The sequence below is a fragment of the Gopherus flavomarginatus genome, chromosome 15 (assembly GCF_025201925.1).
Source record: "Gopherus flavomarginatus isolate rGopFla2 chromosome 15, rGopFla2.mat.asm, whole genome shotgun sequence".
Lineage (NCBI taxonomy): Eukaryota > Metazoa > Chordata > Testudines > Testudinidae > Gopherus > Gopherus flavomarginatus.
In genome coordinates, this window is record NC_066631.1 from 22,512,998 (window position 1) to 22,537,457 (window position 24,460).

Below are 24,460 nucleotides of genomic sequence, written 5' to 3' on the forward strand. Positions count from 1 at the left end.
AGAGTCCGGCCTGACCCAATGCTCTGTGCTGCATGGTGGCTTGGCTGGCTCCAGCAGGGCAGCACGGCTGTAGCGCCGCCGACCACTGGTGGTCCAGGCAGCATGGTAAGGGGGGAGGGAGCAGGGGAGTAGGATACAGGGCAGGGGGGTTCAGGGTGGTGGTGGTCAGAGGGTGTGGATAGGGGTCGGAGTGGTCAGAGGGCATGGAACAGGGAGGTTGAATGGGGGAGGGGTCCCGAGGGGGCAGTCAGGAAGGAGAGGTGGGGTTGGATGCGGTGGCAGGGGAAAGTCAGAGGCAGGAGTTCCTGGGGCGATCAGGGAGAAGGGGTGGTTGAATGGGGCGGGGTGCCGGGGGGCAGTCAGGAATGAGAGCAGGGGTTGGATGGGGTGGCGGGGGGCAGTCAGGGACGGGAGTTCCAGGGGCTGTCAGGGGACAGGGAACACAGGGGGTTAGATGGGACAGAAGTCCCAGGAGGCCGTCCAGGGTGAGAAGCAGGAGGAGTTGGATGGAGGCGGGGGCCAGGCCATGCTTGACTGTTTCGGGAGGCACGGCCTCCCCTAACCGGCCCTCCATACAATTTTGGAAACCGATGTGGCCCTCAGGACAAAAAGTTTGCCCAGCCCTGCTCTAACATGACTTAAAATTTTTGTGTGGACAGGCACAATGATATTCAATGGAATTCTTCATAGTGCAGGAAATTCCATGCAGGACAACTAGAATTTTAAGTCTCCAAGAATGCATGAAAGGTCAAAATATTATAGATACCAAACAAGCTCCAATCCTATATTAAAATCCAACTATACCTTGACTAAACAAGTCATGAGTATTTTCAGTGTGACCAAAACACTTTTGATGATGATCCCATTTGTTTGTTCAGGTTTCACCACTTACATTTTAAACAATGCTTTCAGAAGCTTAAGTCCTGAGTGGTATTTCACTGGTTTGTAGGAAATGAAAGAAAAACACATTAGCAATTCAGATAAACTCACACTGATGCTTGGACAGTTGGCTGCTTTTTCTGATTCGAATTAATATGTTGCCTTTTTGTCTTACGCTAACTAGAGAGACACCCCACCCTCTTCACAAAGCCGCTGGGAACTTCTGTTAGCTCTAAGGCAGGTGTGACCTTTTTTCCTCTCTGTTCTTATTCACAGGGTAGAATGTTTGGCTTATTTCTCTATAGACCATTTACAACTGCTACTTATTTTTCAGTTTGGCCATTTTACTAATGGAAGATGCTTCATCAGAATTAATATGCAAAGATGTTCATAGAGGTGAAGAATAAAGTTAAAATTTCAAGTTAACTAATTAAGAAAAAGTTTCTGTCTTGGTGGTTTTCGGCTTGGTCTGAGCAGGGGTCATAGAACCCTTTACACTTTTCTGTACATTTTTTGTTTCAATGTTGAGATCCTTATTGATTGCTAAAAAACATCTTGATCTGTCAAACGTGTAAGGAAAAGAGCCTTTTATTGCTAACTAGGTGTGGTTGAAACTGTTTTTCAATGGAAAATTGTTTCTTTGATTAAATTGTAGTTTTTCATGAAAGGTTAAAACTCTCAAGGGGAGACCATGGTGATGTAATCCAACCAAGGAGCCCAACCCACAGAAGAAACTGAGAATATGAAGAATCCCAAACCACAACTCCATGAGATACTGTGGCAGCGTTCTTAATAGATATATTTTGGTTTGGAGACAAAATATTTAAGTATTCCAATTTTTCAGTGGAAATGTGAATATTCAGTGGGGAGAAAAAAAACATCTTTGGCCAGCTGTAGGGCTAACAGTGTGTCCCATTTCCACAGCCATTGATATGTTGTCGTCCTTGTTCTTTGACAATTGAGGGTAGCACAGAGGGTAAGAAAATCATTTCATTTTACTTGGGCCTGCAGTAGTATTTAAGGGGAAAAGTGCAAAGATGATGCTTCCTAACGAAGGGCCCTTTCCTCTTGTTGTTGTTGTTGTTGTTGTTGTTGTTGTTGTTGTTATTTAATATTCGTATTGTGGTAGCATCTAAAGGCCTCAACCCAGTTGGATTCCATTGGGGTAGGTGCTGTAAATGAGTATGATAAATGACCCCTTACCTCAAAGATCTTACAGTCTAAAAGAGGTAAAACCGCCAATCCACAAAATGTGCAACACCTTAATATCCTTATTCGTCTTTTTTACCTAGTCTTTGTTCAGGTTTAACTCTCAGTGACTGCAGGGAGAGTTTTGCCTGATAGGTAAAACTTGAGGCCCGATTTAACAAAGTACAAAAGCACAAGCCTAACTGTTAGTACTTGATCCCATTGATGTCAGTGGGACTGAAGCTAGGCTGACGGTTAAGGTCCCTGCTTGATAGATGTCTGAGCCCTGGTCTACACTATGGGGTTAGATCGAATTTAGCCACATTATGTCAATTTTATAATGAATGCATCTACACAACCAACCCAGTTCCGTCGACATAAAGGGCTCTTAAAATTGGCTTCTGTTCTCCTCCCTGCTGAGGGGAGTAGCACTAAAATCAACCTTGCTGGGTTGAATTTGGGATAATGCAGATGCAATTTAATATTATTGGCCTCTGGGAGCTATCCCAGAGTGCTCCAATGTGACCGCTCTGTATGGCACTTTCAACTCCAATGCACTAGCCAGGTACACAGGACAAGCCTGTGGAAATTTTGAATTTCATTTCCTGTTTGGTCAGCGTGGTGAGCTCAGCAGCACAGGTGACCATGCAGTCCCCCCAGAGCCGCAAATGAGCTCCAGCATGGACCGAAAGGGAGACACTGGATCTGATTGCTGTATGAGGAGAAGAATCTGTGCAGGCAGAACTCCAATCAAAAAGGAGAAATGCTAACATATATGCCAAAATCACACAGGGCATGATGGACAGAGGCTACAACAGGGGGACACAAGTTCCATATCTTCCTCACCCAGATTACCAAGAACGTGAGGGCAGGAAGCTCCAGGCACCCAGCCACTCCACTCCAGAGGATGGCCTAAGCAACAGAAGGCTGTCATTCAAACAGTTTTGATTTGTAGTGTGGCTACAATAAGCAATGTGGCCTTTTCCTTCCCTCCTCCTGCACCCCATTCCATCTGGGCTACCTTGTCAGTTCTCTCACTTTTTTAAAAATTAAGAAAGAAAGAAAGAGAGAAAGAAAGAATGCATGGTTTCAAAACAATAGTGACTTTATTTCCTTTGCCAGTTGTAATCCAGGAGGGGAGGGTGGTTGGCTTGCAGGGAATTAAAATCAACAAAGGGGACGGGTTTGTATCAAGGAGAAACACACACAACTCTCTCATGGTAGCCTGGCCAGTCATGAAACTGGTTTTCAAAGCCTTTCTGGTGCGCAGCGCACCTAGCTGTGCTCTTTTAATCACCCTGGTGTCTGGCTGCTCAAAATCGTCTGCCAGGCAATTTTCCTCAACCTCCAACCCTGCCATAAAAGTCTCCCCCTTACTTTCACAGATATTATGGAGCACACAACAAGCAGCATTAACAATGGGAAAATTGGTTGCATTGAGGTCTAATTTAGTCAGCAAACAGCGCCATCGAGCTTTTAAATGTCCAAAGGCACATTCTACCACCATTCTGCACTTGCTCAGCCTATAGCTGAACTGCTCCTTACTACTGTCCAGGCTGCCTGTGTATGACTTCATGAGTCATGGGAGCAAGGGGTAGGCTAGGTCTCCAAGGATAACTACTGGCATTTCAACATCCCCCACAGTAATTTTCTGGTCTGGGAAGTAAGTTCCTTCTTGCAGCTGTTCAAACAGCCCGGAATTCCTAAAGATGCGAGCATCATGCACCTTTTCCGGCCATCCCACATTGATGTCTTGAAAATTGTGATCCACCAGTGCTTGCAGCACCATTGAAAAGTAACCCTTGCGGTTTATGTACTGGGTGCCCTGGTGCTCCAGTGCCAAGATAGGGATATGTGTTCCGTCTATCACCCCACCACAGTTAGGGAATCCCACTGCAGCAAAGCCATCCACTATGACCTCCACGTTTCCCAGAGTCACCACCCTTGATAGCAGAATGTCAGTGATTGCATTGGCTACTTGAATCACAGCAGTCCCCACAGTAGATTTGCCCACTCCAGATTGATTCCTGACTAACTAGTAGCAGTCAGGCATTGCAAGCTTCCACAGGGCTACCGCCACTCGCTTCTCAACTGTCAGGGCAGCTCTCATCTTGGTATTCCTGTGCTTCACGGTGGGGGAAAGCAACTCACAGAGTTCCAGGAAAGTGGCCTTACGCATGCGAAAGTTTCGCAGCCACTGGAAATCATCCCATACCTGCAACACTATGTGGTCCCACCAGTCTGTGCTTGTTTGCCAGGCCCAGAACTGGCATTCCACTGTATCAACCAGCCCCACTGCCACCATGATGTCCCAATTGTCACATCCCGTGCTTTCAGGAACGTCTGTGTCCGTGTCCATGTCCTCCTCACAATCGTCCTCGTGCTGCCGTCTCTTAGCCAGGTTCTGCACATACTGCAGTATGATGCGTGAGGTGTTTACAATGATCACAACAGCAGCGGTGAGCTGAGCGAGCTCCATGCTTGCCGTGCTATGGCATCTGCATGGGTAACCCAGTAAAAAAGGCGCAAAATTATTGTCTGTAGTTGCTTTCACAGAGGGAGGGGAGACTGATGACATGTACCCAAAACCACCCGCGACAATGTTTTTGCCCCATCAGGCATTGGGAGCTTAACCCAGAATTCCAATAAGCAGCGGAGACTGTGGGAACTGTGAGATAGCTGCCTACCATGCACCGCTCCGTGAGTCGATGCTAGCCACGGTAGTGAGGACGCACTCCGCCGACTTAATGTGCTTAGTGGGGACATATACAATCAACTGTATAAAATCGATTTCTAAAGATCGACTTCCATAAGATCGACCTAATTTCGTAGTGTAGACATACCCTGAGCTAAGGAGAAGAGGGATGGCACAGAGGCAGGAGGAGGGAAGTAAGTGTACAGAGTGTGAAGATAAATTTTTTTTAAAGGAATCAAAAAGGTGTGTGTGAAGGGGTGGGGAGGAGAATGGAGAACTCCTCTGTTCTTCTCTAGCCCCTCCCATTTTTCTGTTATCCTATCCTCCAATTCCCTTCTCTTCTCCTTCATCTTTCCCTGACTGCTTCTGCCTTTCACTTCTCCCTCTTGCCTTCTAGTCCCCTCCATAACTTGAAAAGTCTTCATTGATTCTTTCTTTTTTTTAAATCCTCTCCTTGGAACTGCCACTAGCCTACACATGCCTTCTCCTCTGCAATGCCAACCTGCCCAGTAGCACATTATGTCCATGACTGACAGGAAACACTGCCTGTGACAGCACCAATTCTACAGAGCAGTGGCCACCGGTGCAGCAAAAGATTTTTAAAAAGGCAACCAGAAGGAGAGCTCAAAACCAGGATGCGTCCGTACAATGATTAAATTTGTTTCTTTAACAGCAGTAGAGTTGGCAGGTATTGTACAAAGTGAGATCAGTATCATGCATTTATGGGTAATGCATGGCCTATTCCTGTTTATACAGTAAGGCTAACTGAGTTTCAATTGCTGCAGCTGCATAAAGCAGTTTTCTGGTCCCACTAAGGTCAGGGTGGAATATTGTTGCATTCAGTATTAGTTTGCAAATTGCACTCTCCTGGGTTTGACATAAAGTGATGAGGAATTGAATAAAATGTAAAATCATTCAGCGACATTAATTCTGCAAGTGTGGAGCTGATGCAAAGGCTCCTTTTTTAAATTCTCTGTGTGACAGCAATGACTCAATACATCCATTAGAGTCCAGACTTTCAGCGGTCTGCAGATTAAAATCTCCAGGCAGTGGCTTTAGACAAGGAATTGAACAGAGCTGAAATGATAAAAACCCTGGGCATTTTGGGAGCAGTCCTGAATTGGGGCTCTTGTCACAACTGGTTCTGATCAAAGAGATGACTAGTTTTAACTCTCTTCCTACAGCAACCAGGGAAGATTGCAAGGTTTAAAAGTTTTCCCATCAGCCGCTTGCTGTTTTCTCTCTCTTCCAGTTGTGCCCTCTGAGACAGAGTTGCTTGAGCAGCTTGTGATCCGTCTTTAATTGTGACATTCCTTCCTTCCTCTCAAGCCTTTGGATCTCATCCCTGCATTGAAATAGATTCAACCTTCACCATTCACCTCTACACACCTGCATTAAAGACCACTAAATGGCCTTCAGTGGCTGAGGAGTGAAATCACTGTCAGCTTCAATATCCCTCAAAATGTTGCAGTGCTACGGAACTTCACTGTACATCTTGAGGTTTTTGGACCCCTTTATAAAAGCAAATGGTCCATAGACTCTTTACCATACTGTTTCCTATGCAGAAGCTGATTTTATCACAGGGTTTATAGGATCTAATCCTCTGAGCCCCTGATTGGTTCCCCGCTTTAAATCTCTCCTGTTCAGCCTCCATTTACCCTTTTGGTTGTGATTCATTTGCTCTCGAATGGATTTTGTAACACAGTGTACAAAAGATACATTACAAAAATAAGCAGCCCTGTAATTGTGATATATCAGGCACTCTGATGCAGATGATCCAGGGATATCACAGATAAAACATTGTCGTTCTCTACTACCTTTTACCCAAAGATCCCAGAATGCTTTGCCAACATCAAGCCCGCCTTGTAACCCCCTGAGGAAGTAAAGCTGTAAGCACTATTGTCCCTGTTTTACAGATGGAGGAAACTGAATCACAGAGAGTTTAAGGTGTTTGCCCAGGGCATCACAGCAAGATGGCGCAGAGCCAGAAATAGCCTCCAGTTTCCTCCATCTTCCCCTTTTTAAAGGACAGAAGCTGCTTCGAAGGAAAGAGCTACAATAGTCTCACATCTCAGTGGCAACTGCCTCTAGGTTATTCCTTTTGCATGTCACTTTTAACAAGGGGAAAATATAATCTGATGGTTTGGAGTCAGGCATTCCTGGACCTGCCACTAACTTACCCTATGAATTTAACCTCAACGCTTAACCTCTCTCTGCCTCCATTTCCCTATCTATAAAGCACAGATAGTACTTAGCTACCAATTTTGCACATGCTAGGCCTAGAGAATGTATGTAAAGTGCACTAAGATCCTGGGATAATACATGCAAATAGTTAATTTACCTCTAATTCCTATGTCTCATAAATCGTCTCTTAGGAAGGGCAATAATCCAATGATTTATTAGTATAGATGCAATTATTTTGCTGGTTTGTCACTCACCTGAATTAAGGCATCTCTCTCTTTTTTTCCAGGGCCAGCAGTCCTTCCTCAGAGATCATGCAGATTGATTTTGAAATTGAAGACCTAAGTGATCTACCTGGGACCCAACTTATCACGTGGCAGGTTGAATATCCTGGGGATACGACATCTGATCTAGGAGTCTCCAAGATCTATGTAAGCCAGAAGGATCTTGTAGGAGTCCTGCCTTTGGCCATGGTAAGGAACTGCCCATTACTTTGTGAGGTCTGAATGTTGTTTACAAAGGTACATACATTCTGTGCAAAATCTCCGCTCGAATAATGAGGTTTTTCTTAGGACTTGAGTCCAATGTTCTTACCTTGTTGTTAGCTGATCAGAAAAAACCAATTACAATTTTCATTCAAGAGCACTAACAATTACAAAGTGAGATGATTTATTTTATTTCCCTAAAGTATTAAGAATATAATTAATGTTGTTATTACAATACAAATTGAGTTAGTCAAATCAAACTGCTAACCGTAATACAATTTAAAATTGGATAACTACGAAACATTCAACTTAAGACCAACAATTGGTCAAGTTATTGCATGAATGCAACAGTAATCAAATCACAAAGCTAACATAACATAAATGATTAAATTACTTATTAAATCTTGCCATCTCTGTGGGGTTTACTTAGCAGCTATAACTTTCCCTTGTGGAAAGGATAGGTTAAGATTCAATTTTTTATGTTTCCCAAGTGATTCTTAGAGATCTAAGATAAGATTTGCTTTAAACATAGGTTAATCCATTCCTAGTGGTACCTTATACTGTGCATATATACGTGCTTGCTATTACTATTAATGGACACCCCCTCCCCCAAAAAAGACTGGGATAGGTCTTTCCTGGTACACATCCCTGCATAGGTGTTCAAATGTCCTGTTAAGGAGACAAAAAGACTAAAGTTACTTAGAAAAAGAATCTGCTCTTTAGCTTGCTGGTGTTGGATGCTTTAGAGTCAGTCAGGAACTGCCATTTGGGGAACCAGGCAATGTCTTGTGGCTCAGGTACCATCACATAAGAAGGCATTCTCCTTTTAGAGTGTGTTTTCTTAGTCACGAGTTTGTCTTCTTCCCAGATAAGTAACATTAGAGACTCACAGGAGGGGATTATTCTACCCAGATGATTTCAAATCCTTGTGTTTAGGTGAACAGCCAGGACTCTTGACTGCTGGGGCCTGTTGTCTTCCAGGTCATAACCTATGACCCGTTGTCCTTTGAGTTACAAAATACAAATGTCATTCCTTACCCATTCACACGTCTCAAGCTCACATTTCCTCAAGAATGACCAGGCTTCATAAATAAAACAAGAAGAATGTGCAGAACTGTCACCACATCTGGAATACTGAGTGAAAGGTTATTTCACTCTCTCAAGGCTGAAAGTCAAGCTGCTTCATTAACTTATTAAAACTATAACCAAGTAAAGTCTATCCTCTGTGTCTACATGAGTATGTTCCTAGATGTTCTACATGAATATCTCAGTAAAACAGCTTCTGACCTCCAAAGCTGTGTCTCATTTATTGCTGAGTGTGTGCATAAAGGCTTCCACAGTTGCCTGCATAGGGTCTAATCCTGCTCCCTTTGAATAGAGTTCTGCTGTTAACCTCAAGGAGAGCGGGGATTGAGTGGATGGTCATGGCATCCCCAGTATTCTACCCTCACACCTACCATAGCACGCAAGGGTGTCCATGGGCACCAAATTTAGCAAGGTACTTATGGACCTGCCTACCTTTTAGCACACATATACTCCCATTGTCACCATTTAAATCTAAGCCCATGCTTAAGCCTCTTCCTGAACTGGAAGTTTTATTGCTTTATACTGTGGCTCTGATTTATGTGAGGGGCAACCAGTCACAACGTGTCACTTTCCAAAGAACTGTAAAGTATGTGGAAAATGAAAAACACTGTGTAAAACCAAATACCTGTTTTCCATCACCCCGCTCACAAGGATAACTCTGTAATCACTATACAGAGAAGATGCTTCAGAAAAAACACGTAGTTCTTTGACCTTGATCTCATCTAAGACGACGCTTGGATGCTACAGATTCACACTGGAAACAATGTATTGTGTGGTTCCTCCCCCCTTAAATTACCTTACTGTCAGGGATGAAGTATAATCATCTAAGATTTGATTGCCCCGTGTCTGCTCCTAGATGATCAACTAGAAAATATTGACATGTGTTATTATTTAGCACTGAAAGAAAAATAAAAATCAATCATGAAGCGTTTAAAAATAAAAGGCACCTCGATTGTTGCCTAGTGACAGCCAGTTAATTATTATGCCATTAGTGAAGGTTGAGAGTGTTATTGTGCATGTCAGAACTACACATAGCTGATATCGGCTATTATTGTAATTTACCAACTTTAGAATAACTCAGATGTCATTCTGATGCTTTATTTCACCAAATAGTATTTCACTTCTCTCTCTCTCTCTCTCTCTCTCTCTCTCACACACACACTTTTTTTTTAACGGCTCTAGTTTCCAAGGCTGCAGTAGATATCATAGTTGAAACAGCTGCTTCCATATGGGATTGTGGTCACCTATCACATTCTAGCCATGTTTTTTATAAACTCATTGCTTTGCAGGAATGTTGTCATATGCTAGTTCTCACTGTCAAGTAGCAGATGAACTCTGCCTGTTTGTTGATAACCGAGGGAGGCTTGAGGGAAGTTGGATCCAGATCTGAACTTCCACAAAGTTCAGAGGTATTCAGAGCTGAAACCCTAGATCTGATCTATTTTATATAATCTGTATTATTGGGGGTTGGGTATGCACCATGTCTGAATGAAAGGATAATGTGTTGCCTTCCTAGCAGTGCCAGCAGAGGAGAGCACTATTTCTGCCTATGTATGTCCATAACCCAAAACATAGCTGGGTAGAGTTGATCATATTTTTTTGGCCAGCAAATCTTTTAAAAAAGAAACAACCACGTTCCTTGTAGTTAGTGCAAAACAACCAGTAGTCTGTCGTCACTCGACAGATAAACTGGACAATGTGTTGTCAATAAGTCTAGAATTGTGTACTCACTTCATTATGAAGTCTACAAAATTATCAGCAGATGACATTTTGCAAGGCAACAGGTGTTTGGGGTAAAGGGTGACAGAGGAAGCATAGATATATGGCAGAGGTATCATGATTACTGACAAACTGAGGATAGAGTTAACCTTCTTTGTATTAACTGCAGTGTTCGTGAAGAATCCCAAGGGTATCACAAATCTGAAAATCTTTGTAGTACCTCATTCTGCAGTTAGTTAATGATGATTCAGGTGCAGACCTTTCAATATGTGTAACTCTTCTTAGTCTGGCCCTTCAGAGTTCCCAGTGACCTTGTCAGAGCCAGGGTTTATTTGGGGTGGAGTGCGAGGAGGGAGGAAAATAATAAAATTTATTTTTTTTAAATAAAAGCCATATTAGCCAAAGTTTGCTGTTCAGGGAGAACAGCAGTGAAAGCAAAACTGTTAAACTGCTCATATATTTCTGTGAGTTGGGACTAGCTCAGGTTAGCATTGTTGGGCTTTCATTATTTATGGAGCGTGTAATTTCGTGTTTGTAAGTACAAAAATACAGTGCAATTGAACCTGGTGATTAGAAGCTAATCTTCAAAAGAACACTTTTACATCTTCAGATTGTATACTTTTTTTTAATAGACTACCACTTAATACCCTACCACCCTTTTCTATTCTGCAATTCTTTTTTGATTACTGTCATGGATTTGTGATTCAGTAACAGCAGCATACCAGTCAGTTTGATGAACTGTATTTTTTAAGTTAGAAATCTCTAAGAGAAAAAATAATTAAATTCTGGTTAATGCATCTGACTATAGATTCTATCCTGGGTAATATCAACATCAACATTTACTGGAAATTTTATATCCCCATTAAAATTATTAGGACTGTTGCTACAACAACCTTACCTTTCCCTAATACTGGGTGCAGTTTTCTGCAAGAAGCCAGCATTTTAACTTTTGAGACTCCAGCAGGACTATTTCACAACAAGCATAACAGCGCTCTAGGATACTGATGAGAGAAACTATGCCATGCATATTATGGATGTGTGGGTACCATAAAGACCAGCCCCTTCTGACACTTTAATAACTAAGCCCTTTCTAATTTTAAAGTGTGACAAAATCCATTTAGGTAAGTTATTCACGACAGCCAAGCATGCTCTTGCCAGTGGGATGAGAAGTAGCACAACTGAAGACTTGTTTCATTCAGTGTGCATTGCATGAGCCTTACCTTGCATTGGAATATTAATCTGTACCCTCATGTGGAAGTTGGAATGTGTGGGGAACAATGGCCTTTTAATCAGCTTTTTAAAAATTGACGTTAGTACTGCTGAAAGGTGCCGTGCAGACTGAAATCCTCTAGCCAGACAGGTGTGGCATAGGAGACAGCAGTGCCCCTTCCCCATGCTCTCCCACCAACATCACAATCTGCAGGGAGCCTCTCTGAGCTGGGAGCGTAGTGCATTGTCCCTGACCATTGAGTCCAGATTTCTGCTGAGACTGCCAACCCAGGGGCCAATTAGTACCAATTGCAATGTGGAGGCGTGTTTATTAGGAACAGCAGTGGGACATTTTGGTACTGATCCAAAGTCCATTCAAGTTAATGAGAGCCTTTCCATTTATTTCAATGGGCTTTGGAGATGGCGCTTTAAGGGAGACTACCAAGCAGCCTCCAAAGTTTCGGTCACTATTGATCTGGGATGGATTTGAACCAGTGTCCCACAGGTGAAAAACAGTATCACAAATCCCCTGAGTAATCCTGTCCCCAAAACCATTGTATTTGGCTTATGAAACAGAGTAGCTCTGTTGGTCTCCTCTGACTGGCCGCAGCTTCTGCTTTCTCTTTTATCTGAGGATTACTCAAATCCAAAGATAAGAGCTGATTAAAGCACCTTTCAGGTTCTGATAATCCAATGACCCCCAAAATCAATGTTGACAACAAACACTGATGTGCTGGAGACCATCCAGCCTTAGTAGCCCGTAACTCATAAACATGGGCTTGCAAGTCAAATTTACTACTAATAAAGCCCCGTTACGCCCAGATAAATCACTTACAACATCTGGATAGGTAGTCAGGTTATGGTGACCACCTGTTCTGGCACTGGGGATGTACTGCTCATCCCCTTAAGCTGATAAAACGTAGGCAGAGATGCTTATCCTGGGTGCTACACATTACAAACAGTACATGGATTATCACCACTATTGCTTTGCAGTGCATCTTACAGACCTCACAGAAGTGCCATGTCTCGTTTACATGAAAGGGGACATCCCACAGAGCACGGAGAATGAGGTGAATATTCCTTCCCTTAGATGGATTATTATGGCCACACATGAGTTAAAGAAGTTTGGGCCAGATTCTGCTACCAGTTCTGTGGGGCAACTCATCAGTAATCACTGTGGCCCAGTGAGTAGTTATCCATACCCAATGTTATTTTATAGGAGTGTAAATGCAACTCATCATCTAATGTATCATGTCGAGGCTGTTCCACCTTAGGTCAGCTGGTATGAGGGGGATCTTTCTCTGCCACTCCCTCACCTCTCAGATTGTAGAGTGGTGGCAAAACTCCTTTGCAGCCCCATCCTAATGCTACAGTAGCTCCACGTCCCCACTGTACACCCCCTCTCCAATGGGGAGGGATTAGAGGATCTTTTTAGTTGTCAAACTTCCACCCCGGCCCACCTCACCCACAAATACCATGGCATAATTCCGTTCAGAGAGCACCTGCCGAGCTACAATGCACAATGTCTGATGTTTGTGAACTCCCTACGTGACCTCCCTCCATAAATCCTTTCCTTCTCTGCTTGCGGTTCTGTTGTCAGGCGATGTTGTGTGGGTGTGGGAATGAGAGAGAGTAGTGTTCGGGATGTGTCCCCTTTATACTAGCCCTACAGAAGTATTTTATTCACGATGACAGATGGAGAGGCCATTGGGTTTCCACACTGCATCACTGGAGTTTGCGGTTTAAAAAAAAAAACCAGAAACCCCAAACAACTCCTCAACAGTTCCTTATATACATTTAATAAGCTCTAGTTTCATCTCTGCACTCCCGTTCAGTCTCTTCAAATATGCTGGTAATGATCCATCCATATAATCATGGACCTTGTCAATTCCTTTAAAATCCTTGGAAATATGAAGTTAAAGCGTATTAGTGCCATTCATTTGTTACCTGAAATCATCATCAGAATCTTCCTCAGTAGAATAACACCTCACCCAGAGGCTTGCTGAGCTGAGGGCTGATGATGTACCATGACAGCCGGAGAGACTCTACTCCCGGATTTTCCAGATACAGCATTATCTTTTATTTTCATCATAAAGAATCAGCCTCACTGTTTTTATTTGGGTTTTCTTTTTACCTTATTCCATCTGTTTTCTTAAATAATCAACTGCACAATATTTACAGTCCCATTTCTTTTTTATCTTTAAACAACCCATCAGCTATTTTGTAATTATGACATTTGCCTTTTGTCGAACCTCAGTGATTCGGAGTAGGGCGAGAGATGCAAATAGTACTAAGCCCTCTGTATATGTGCAAGTTCCTCTCTATTGGGATGTAGGCAGAGGGCAAGGTTAACATGCCGGTAAATGAATGAGTCAAAATCTGATCTGTAAATGATTAATTTATATCAAGTAAAACAAATCCGTTTGGAATTGAACTGGGATTGAAATACCCAAATCACCTGACTGCCTCAGTGTATTCCCCAAACCTTCTCTATCCTGGGATCCCTTCTCAGTGCATCTAGCTAGCACCTCACTCATATTTAGCAATCTGGGGAGGGCAGGGAAGTTATGCCCCTCTGATCCCTTTTTGTCATCTCTCTGTGGGTCATTGTCTCAAGGCTGAGAACCCGTGTCCTGACTAGAATAGCCAGTTGATTGATGCTAAGCAAACACTACTCAGGGGGCTTGCTTGACTAACAGTAAGAGTGAAGCCGCAGCAGCATGGAGCAGCACCTGCTGTACATGCCCACCTAGGATCCTGTGCATGTACTCGAGTGGCGCTAGCCCATGCTGGCAAAGCTTCACCACTCGTGTTATCCAAGCTAGTTGGGTATGTGTACAAGTGCTGCAGTGCCCCCTCTGACTGCAGGACAGATGTACCCTCCGTTTCACTCTACTCACATTGCACAAAAATGTCAGCATGTTGATTAGTTTCCCTTCACAAATGTCTTGATCATGTTGTGTGTCTTTTATAGTTAGTTCTGCTTTGGGGGGCTTTTTCTGACCAGGTAGCTTGTTGGACCTGCCACTGTGCTGCACAAATCCTGTAGACCTATACATTAGCACAGTCAATTATGGAGTCCAGCTGGATCAATAAGACAAATGTAGCTGCCCTGATGCCCATGGTATTAGGGTTTAAAGGTGTGTCCTTGGACTAAATAGTCCTGGGATTCAACTAAATTAGAACCCAGTGTTGTGATTAATGTGGGAACCATGGTAATATTTTTATGAGCCATATGTATTCCTCAGTTTCCCTATGTACTTTGTACTGCTATACATTGAGTGTAAAAGTGTGGATCCTAGGGGTCTGGCACAATAAAGGGGTTACACCCAGGGGACTATATAAATGCTGGGGCATAACAGAGACCTTGTAAATCTGTGACCAGTGCCTTCACCTGTAGATTGTCAGACAACAAACAGTTACTAATTAGCTTGTGGGATGTTGCGGAAAACTAATGCTCTATGGTCCGAGTGGGTGTCAGAAAGAACCAGAGCCATCCTCAGTGATGGTACAACAAAAGCTACAAGAGTCTCAGTCCATCAACCACTCCCAGAAGCTGATGTCTTAGAGACAAAGTGGAGATTAGATGCAGAGTGTTTACATTCTTCTGGCTGGTCATGCCAATGTGTTTATAATCCAGCAAAATCCAGGTGAGTTTTGAGGGGGACTCTAATTCTGAGGCTAGGGGTTACAGTGGCTCTGCAGCCTGTCACATGGGCGTGTATCTGGAGGTTCAGGCTGCACTGCAGGAAATAGAGAGCTAGGAGCTTTTTTCAGTGACAATGAATAGAGAACTATATCTTCGCTGTAGAATTCTATAGTACCATGATTCTTACCTCATGTTACAACAGACCCTGCCTGGGAACTTGATGTGAGACCTGGTTTCTGATCTGCTCGAGTGCTGACCTCTCACGTCTGCAAAAGAAGGCAGGGGAGCTGGGCTTTGAACATGTACAAATTGCTGTATAATGTTAACTGTTCTGATAAATCAGGTCCTAGGCATCTCAACTTGGGCACCCAAGATTAGTGAGGGATTAGGGGGGAGGGATAGCTCAGTGGTTTGAGCATTGGCCTGCTAAACCCAGGATTGTGAGTTCAATCCTTGAGGGGCCATTTAGGGATCTGGGGCAAAAATCTGTCTGGGGATTGGTCCTGCTTTGAGCAGGGGGTTGGACTAGATGACCTCCTGAGGTCCCTTCTAACCCTGATATTCTATGATTCTGTCTCAGAGGGGTGTTGTGAAGATAAGTTCATTAATGTTCGTGAAGCACTCAGACACTGCAGAAAAGCCCATGAGCTAGAGCCAGGGCTCTCAGGTTCCCATCTCTGGCATAGATAGCATGGAGCCCCAGGCTGCCAGTGGTCTGCACCAGGTGAGCAGGCAGGGAACCAGCCCACAAGTCAGTAAAATGGAATGCTATCTGCAAATCAACAAAAACTCATTGAACCTGAACTGTTTTCATTAAACATTTTGCTAAAGTCTGTTCCAGCTAAAAATTCCTGACAGATCAAGTGAGGTTGGAATCTTTGGAGACTTTAGCTGCTAAAATCAGGTACATCTCTACTGAGCATGTGTGAACTGTAAACTTTTCTACAAGGTTTATAACTTGGCCAGATGTAGGTGAATTGTCATGGGAATGGCAGACAGCTCATCCCTGACATAAAAGCCTCTCCCTTGCCAAATGTCATGTTCCTGCTCCAAGCCCCAGAGAAGATAGAGCTTTTACAAGAAAGGCCAATCGTTGTTTTGCCCATGTTAAAAAAGTCTTTCCCCTCTAGTCTTATTCTCAGAAATAGCTGAATCGTTTTGGCTGAAATAAGTAAAAAAATCAATCTGAGGCATATAACCGGTGTGGAAAATTTCAGCCCAGATGGTTAAAGTCACAAAGTTATAAGCAGCTGAAAACAGGGTCGTCTGTTGGGTAACTTTAGTGGGCAGTGTCACCAGCCCTGCCTAAATGATGACTCTTCCATTGGGCATAAAATGCTGGCAAAGGAAGGAGAAGCAGTTCCATAGACTGTCTTGGATCTCAAATGTCATCAGATTTGTCTCACTTCCTTGAAAGACTCCCTGCCCCTCATGTCAGAGCTGCATATAACAAAGCTCTTTGTATGACCGCGTAGCTAGGGAGCAGTGCAAATGCTCCTATTTTCTACGGCAAGAATCTCAGAATGGTTCAGCCTAGGTAGAACAGTGGCCACGCAGCCCTGCATTACCTCATATTGATCATGCTATTAACATTTCAGAGTTGATCATTTAGTTTTGTTCCTGCCCAGAGCCATCTCAATAATTAAACTCATTGGCAAACAAAGCAGCCTACCTGGCACTAGAACCAAATTAACAGCTTTCATCTTTTCTAGGGACTAGCAGAACTTTTTGTTCATTTGAGCTTTATCAATCTCAGCTCCTTTTTGTTTTTATTGTTAAATGCCTACATGTCCTTTGATATGCCTTTCTTTCCCTTTCACTGAATGCACCAGGGCAGCTCCTACATTTGATTGGAGCTCATTACTAACGACTTGAAACTGAGGTGGGGAGGAAACTTAATTAACAATGAAACAACTATTGCAGTCTGCCTGGCAGGGACAACATCTCCAGTGACAACCCTTGTGTTCTTTTCTCCATACTAGCCATATTTAGAGTGTTTGCATGGTGAGTTATGAAGTTGCAGCAGCAGCTGAGTGTCCATTATCCATCTGATTTTGACCCCTCTTTTAAAATCCAGAAACAATGAAATACCAGCCTCAAAACTGGCAGGTAGGTCTGCAGCAGAAGTAGAATGTTGCCTACTGAATTTGAAGTAATTCAGACCTGGAGACTCTTGATTTGTGACAGCCTAAAAAGAGAGGCACTTTTCAGAAACCAGTTTGCTAATTTGTAGCAAACAAAACCTAAAGAAGTAGAAGAATCCGATTTTACTTATCTGGGCTCCAACTCAGGCAAGCACCCTTATTCAGTAAAATATTTAAACACATGTTTAAATGCTTTCCTGAATGGGGTTGCATTTAAGCATGTGCTTAAGGTCTTTCATGAATCAGAACCTTAATCAAGCTCGCTTACACAGGACCAAAGTGTAGTTGCACCAACTCAAAATTTTAGAAGTTAAAGATTTTAAATGGCAGAATCAATCACCTGGTTCTATGAAACACCACTGTAAAACCACTGCTATTTTCCATGTAACAGCCTCAAGCAGAACAGGTTTTAAACTTTTAGGGCTGATGTAATTCCATTGATTTTTGTAGTAATTTAAAACACTACTGTAGTATTTCTTTAGAAGGGCAGCTATATAAAAAAATCTAGGGAAAGTGAAGGTTTTCTTTAGCTGCTGAGCACAGAGTTTCTGTCAGTTGGAGCTTGTCATAAGCTTTATTTTTAAAATAATTTTTTTGTTCTTTAAACTGTTCTGGAGTCTCCTTTGATTTTGCAAGTGGCTGCCTCGCCACAGAAGTTTCACCTGACACTTATTTAGCAACATAAAAATATAAACCTGGGCTACCTATTTATCATTTCCGGAGATGGTCATGTTCTTTTGTCATCATATCCATTTTGTCTGGCAGGCAGTGACATTTAAGCTGTTAAATCTCTTGGAGCCAAAAGAACAAATGTAAGTCTGATACTGTACCGTGAGACACTTAATCTTTCGACTTCATCCTGATGTCCTTTTGTTTTGACTTATAGCAAACGTCAGTAGAAAAAAACCCATTTCTACATTCCATTAATATAAGAATCTGGATTGATAGAGCAAAACCAAACTTAATCAAAATGTGCTTATCACAGAGAAAGTATCTCTTCTATAGGAGTCTCAATGCTAAAGTAATTCCGTATAATTACAGATGCCAGCAGTCCACACTGTGGCTAATACACTGCAGGGCTGCTTCAAACTAATAATGTGCTAATGGCCTCTTAAACATGCTTATTTGGAACATTCCATTTATTTATTTATTTTATTTGTATCCCAGTGGTACTACATGTCCCGCCTGAGATCGGGGCCCCATTATGCCAGGTGCTGTACAAATACATGATAAGAGGCAGTCCCTGCTTTGAAGAATGTAATCTGTACAGACAAAAGGAGTATAAGCAGCAAAGAGTCCTGTGGCACCTTATAGACTAACAGACGTTTTGGAGCATGAGCTTTGTCAGATGCATGTAGTGGAAATTTCCAGGGGCAGGTATATATATGCAGGCAAGCTAGAGATAATGAGGTAGTTCAGTCAGGGAGGATGAGGCCCTGTTCTAGCAGTTGAGGTGTGAAAACCAAGGGAGGAGAAACTGGTTCTGTAATTGGCAAGCCATTCACAGTCTTTGTTTAATCCTGAGCTGATGATGTCAAATTTGCAGATGAACTGAAGCTCAGCAGTTTCTCTTTGAAGTCTAGTCCTGAAGTTTTTTGCTGCAGGATGGCTACCTTAAGGTCTGCTATAGTGTGGCCAGGGAGGTTGAAGTGTTCTCCTACAGGTTTTTGTGTATTGCCATTCCTAATATCTGATTTGTGTCCGTTTATCTTTTCTGTAGCGACTGTCCAGTTTGGCCGATGTACATAGCAGAGGGCCATTGCTGGCATATGATGGCGTATATTACATTGGTGGACGTGCAGGTGAATGAACCAGTGATGGTGTGGCTGATCTGGTTAGGTCCTGTGATGGTGTCGCTGGTGTAGATATGTGGGCAGAGTTGGCATCAAGGTTTGTTGCATGGATTGGTTCCTGAGCTAGAGTTACTGTAGTGCGGTGTGCAGTTACTGGGGAGAATATGTTTCAGGTTGGCAGGTTGCCTGTGGGCGAGGACTGGCCTGCCACCCAAGGCCTGTGAAAGTGTGGGATCATTGTCCAGGATGGGTTGTAGGTCCAGACTAACAGACGTTTTGGAGCATGAGCTCCAAAACGTCTGTTAGTCTATAAGGTGCCACAGGACTCTTTGCTGCTTTTACAGATCCAGACTAACACGGCCACACCTCTGATAAAAGGAGTATACATCATCTGCATTTTACAGATGGGGAATTGAGATGTGGAAGGCGAAATCCTGACCCCACTGAAGTCAACAGGAGCTTTGTCATCAACTCTAACTGGGCCAGGGTTTTGCCTAGACAGATTAATTGACTTACCCAAAATATCAGCATAGGTGCCTGTTTTAAGAGCCCAGGAGCCCAGAGTCCTTTATTTATACGCTATATACATAACATACAGGATAGGCACTGACACCATAAGCTTCCCTACCTTCCTATTGCACCTCCTTGGCCTTAACATCCAGGGCTGAGAGGGCAATTCAGCCTCCGTGACCAACACAGGCTGCCTACTGCCAAAACGGAGGTCCGATTGCTGCTGTTGTTATTTGTGTTGTATTAAGAACAGGAAACCCCAGCTGAGGTCAGGGCCCCATTATGCTGGGCTGCACCATCACATACGAGATGATCCCTGCCCTGAAAAGCAGTCTAATTAGACAAAATTGACAAAGGGGGAGAGAGAGGAAGTACCATCATCATCCTATTTTGCAGATAGGAAGAGAGAGAGAGAGAGATACAGGGCCTGATCCAGTGCCTTCTATAATCAATAGAAAGACTCCCACTGATTTTGATAGGCTTTGGCTCAGACATGCTCTTGATAACGGAATTGAATGCAGATCTCCTGAGTTCCAATCACATGTCTTAACCACAAAATAAGGATGGCTTTGGAGAGATGAGTTGCTGTCTGCTCCAGAGCTGGAATGTGAAATTCCATTGGTACATTTGACATAGACTAGCAAATTGTTGACTACAAGTGATAACAACTATTGATCTCTAATGGCCTGGATTTGAGTTGGCAGCCTAAAAGTAGAAGGCCACACAGCCCACCTGAGCCATCTAGTCCCTGAAAGTTGTTGAACTTGTTTATTTTAAAAAAATCTGTTTGATGATCACCTGTAAGAAAAAACTGTCTGAAAATGATTTCCTACAGTAGTGGAGAACTTTTCAGTCCCTAACTGATAGCTTCTTGAAGAGTCTGGAATATACTGTACTCTGCAGATTTCTAAAGGCTTCATTAAAATTTGAGCCTAGTCTGAAAAGTGACTTTTAAAAAAAAATGTTATCATTGACTTACAGATGAAATCTGCTCAGCTGACAGTGATATATTTTTCTACTAAATGCAAGCCCTGCAGTCTCCCCTGGGATCTTGAAGTCAAGCTGGATTTTTTTTTTCTAGTTCAAGCATCAACAATAAGGATAATTCAGAACTTTGGCCAAGAACAGCAAAGGTCCTTGGCTCCTTATCCCCAGAGTCTAAGTCCCACTACAATCCAAAAAATTCAGGCTTGGCTGCCTAGTCCTGTAGGTGCCTAAACTCACTTGGTGCTTACTTTTTTGGAGTAAAAGCTCCCTGGGTGCCTATGTTTCTGTCTTTTGAGCACTGTTCTCTCTAGACATGCAGGTGCCTATGTCCTACCTAAGCCCAGAGCAATTGACAAACTAGGAGGAAAACAGGAGCTCCTCTCCCTAACCCATGCATGGGGCCCAATTAGGTAGGCATGCTCAGATGCCCGCTAAATCCACACAAAACAAGAAGTAGGTGCTTTCTTATCACCTCTAGCCAGTGGTTAGAGCACTCACCCAGGATATGCAAGTCCCTAGCTTCAAGTCCCCACTTCTGCCTGATGAGAAGAAGGGATTGGAGCCGGGATCTGACACCTCTCAGGTGAGTACACTAACCATTGGGCTATAGAGTCACTCACTCTCTGGCCCACTTACTATTTATTCAATTATTTATTATATATTAAACAACTTCAATAGGCGGGATGAAAGGAGCCCGATCTCCAAATATCTCATGGCCCAGTGGTAAGAGTGCTCTTGTGAGAGGTGGCAGATCCCTGTTTAAATCCCTTTCCCTCATCAGGCAGAGGGGGGACTTTCACAGGAGGTCTCCCGCATCCTGAGTGAGTGCATCACTGGTCTAAAGATTATAAGAGAGAGCATCTTCCTCATGTTGTGTGGAGTTTCACAGCTTAACACATGAGTTAAGCAGAGGAGAATCCACCTTCCCTTGGCTTGTTGAGTGCTAGCAGATGTAGGCACCTATCTCTGAGCAAGGGGCTTAGGACACGCCCTCTTGTCAGCACCTCCCATCAGCGGATAAAGGCAGCTCTCAGCTTAGCCTGCTGGGTTGTATGGATTGCATTCTAAAGATGGTTCTCTCTCCTCATTCATTGTAGAGGAGTCTACATGCCTAACTCAGGCTTTGTGGATTGTGTGTTGTTCCTGTTGTTTTTTCTAGGCATCTAAAATTTAGGCACTGTGATGCTTTGCGTTGCAACACCCAAGTCCCTTTGTGGATCTGAGCTTTTGTTTACAATTTTGTGCACACAGGAGCGGGTATAATAGGCCAAGAGAGGCTAAGCCTCCCCTTACGCAGCCACTGCTGATGCTGGATGCTGGGTTGGGGGGTTTTGTGGTTTGTGAGGGCTGGGAGTGGGCTGAGCTTCTGCCGGAGGACTATTTTGCTTATTATTATGTGCCATGCAGGTTCCGGGGTGGCTGAGGAGGTGGTATCTGCCACTCAGCTTCCTGGGTTCATGAGCCCGGGGTCTTGGGAGGGGAGGTGCGGTGCGTTTCCAATTCAGCAGTTGGGGCTATCCCAGGGCTCTTGGCAGCTCAGGCCGGCCTGGGGATCCTCTGACTGCAGAGTGTAAGGAGGCAGCCTGAGGCTCCAGCAGATGGCGGGGCGAAGCCTGGGGTTGCCAGTTTTGGTTGAACATATTCCTGGAGGTTTCCTCCCATGACATAATCTTTAATTAAAGATTAATCTTTAATTGCTGGATACTCCAGGCCAATCCTAGAGGGTTGGCAACCCTAGCGAGGCCCTGGGCGGAAGGGGTGGCGCCAGGGGGGGAGGGTCCCACCCACTGCCCAGGTCTGTGTATGATGCGTGAGTCAGATCAGCATACTGCTCTCTCTCTCACAGGTGTAATAAATCTGCAAAGCTAAAAGGAGCAAAATATTTTAAGTAAATATTTTAGTCAGTAATGTATGCAGATACCAAGTAAGATGTGAATATAAACCTTTATGTTTCAGAGAATAATGGAACTTCTAACTACCTGGGGCTAAGAGAAATGTTTACCATATGCAAATTATTACACAATTGTCCATTGCTTGTACCTTCCTCTGAAGCATCTGGTATTGGCACCTACTGGGGACAGGATACTGGACCAAATGGCTGATTGGTTCAGTCCAGTATGGCAGTTCCTATATCACTGTGCACAGGGAGTAGATCTAGGAAAGTAAGAAAGAGACAATTTTTCACAGTTGCTTTTCAGAGTAAAATTGCCTTTTAAACTTGTTTTGGAATAGTCGCCTGTCTATAATTATTATTCATGTGCTAGACACTGCCCTTGCCCTGAAGGGCTTCTATTCTAAAAATGCCAATAAATAGACAAAGGTGTGGGTAGCTACTGCAGTGCTTTGTTTTGTGTAGAAATACCGAACTGAAAATGTAACGCATGCGGCAACAAAAAGTGATTTGCTTTTTGCCACAGCAAAAAAAATATACTTTAGATTTTTTTTTCCGTTTGGGGTTAATTGAGACCTTCGTGCATTTACCACTAGAAAAATTAAGTAATAGCTATTGTACTTCTGCAATTAGCCACTTAGCTGACCTGTTGAATAAGCAATGAAGAGACAATCGCATTAATTACTTGTTAAACTACAAAACAAGAGCAAACAATTAGCAACACAAATTCCCAAGCAACGAAAGCCGTTTAGAAGGCATAATTCCAGTTTAATAGAATTCCGTTTTCTCCTTCTGATCACTGCAGCACAACAGAAAAAGATTTTTTTGTTGTTATTTGCAGGCTTTAACATAGGAGCTTAGAAATCTCATTTTTGTATTTGGGAGCTTCAGTTGCCCGCTGACTAGTACTGTAATCACCAGTAATGATATATGGCAATAGGCACCCAGGTTTTCCTGAACAGGGAACTCAGTAATGGGGGTTTGGACTGGCTGCTAGCAAAGCTGCTGACACCACAGCAATTTGATGCGGAGCATTGAAAATTGGGAATTCCTTGAAAAGCAGGAGCAAACACGGGTTTATTTTTCTTATAAATTAAAGCCGAAGAAAAATGGCTTTGCATAGCAGCTGCAGTTCTTTCATAAGTAAGAGTTACATACACTCTGTCTGATTAGAAGCACTCAGATGGCTTTTATTTCAACCCAGTTTGTTAGCCCTGCCAGGCTTGCTGTGTTTCTTTCAAGGTGCAGACTGATTAAGGCCAGAGAAGTGTAACGGAGGCTGGGATTCTCAGGCTGGAACAAGTAGTACTCTGAACTCCCTCCTTATTTAACAGATACTTAACTTAAAAATCATGGACAGATCACCCCTATGTTACTCCAGTCTCACGCAGCTGTAAATCCATTGGTTTTAGTAGAGTGACACAGCTATAAAACTTACGTAATACAGAGATTGTCAGGGTTCCCTCCCCATGCTGAACTCTGGGATACAGATGTGGGGATCCACATGAAAGACCCCCTAAGCTTATTTCTACCAGGTTAGGTTAAAAGCTTCCCCAGGGCACAAATCCTTTCTTGTCCTTGGACGATACTGCTGTCACCACCAAGTGAGTTAGACAAAGATTCAGGAAAAGGACCACTTGGAGTTCCTGTTTCCCCAAAATATCCCCCCAAGTCCCTTCACCCCCTTTCCTGGGGAGGCTTGAGAATAATATACCAACCAAATAGGTAAACAAGGTGAGCACACACCAGACCCTTGGGTTTTTAGGACACTAAAAACCAATCAAGTTCTTAAAAGCAGAACTTTATTATAAAGAAAAAAGTAAAAGAAGCACCTCTGTAAAATCAGAATGGAAGGTAATTTTATAGGGGACACAGAGGATTCCTCTCTAGGTAAAACTTCAAAGTTACAAAAAACAGGAATAAAGTTCCCTCTTAGCATAGGGAAAATTCACAAGCTAAAACAAAAGATAAGCTAACACATTTCCTTGCTATTAGTTACAATTTTTGTAATCTTGGATACTTATTTCATGTAGGGTTTTAGGAG

At 43.2% G+C, this 24,460-nt stretch overlaps 1 protein-coding gene across 2 annotated transcripts in view; it reads left to right on the forward strand.

Annotated features, from left to right (window-relative positions):
* Nucleotides 1–24,460, forward strand: part of LOC127034557 (transmembrane protein 132D-like) — a 410,372-nt gene that overhangs the window by 260,353 nt on the left and 125,559 nt on the right. For both annotated transcript variants that reach the window (XM_050923488.1, XM_050923487.1), the window contains one exon: nucleotides 7,233–7,416. In XM_050923488.1, coding sequence (XP_050779445.1) covers nucleotides 7,233–7,416 — 184 coding nt within the window. The remainder of the gene's footprint in view (nucleotides 1–7,232; nucleotides 7,417–24,460) is intronic.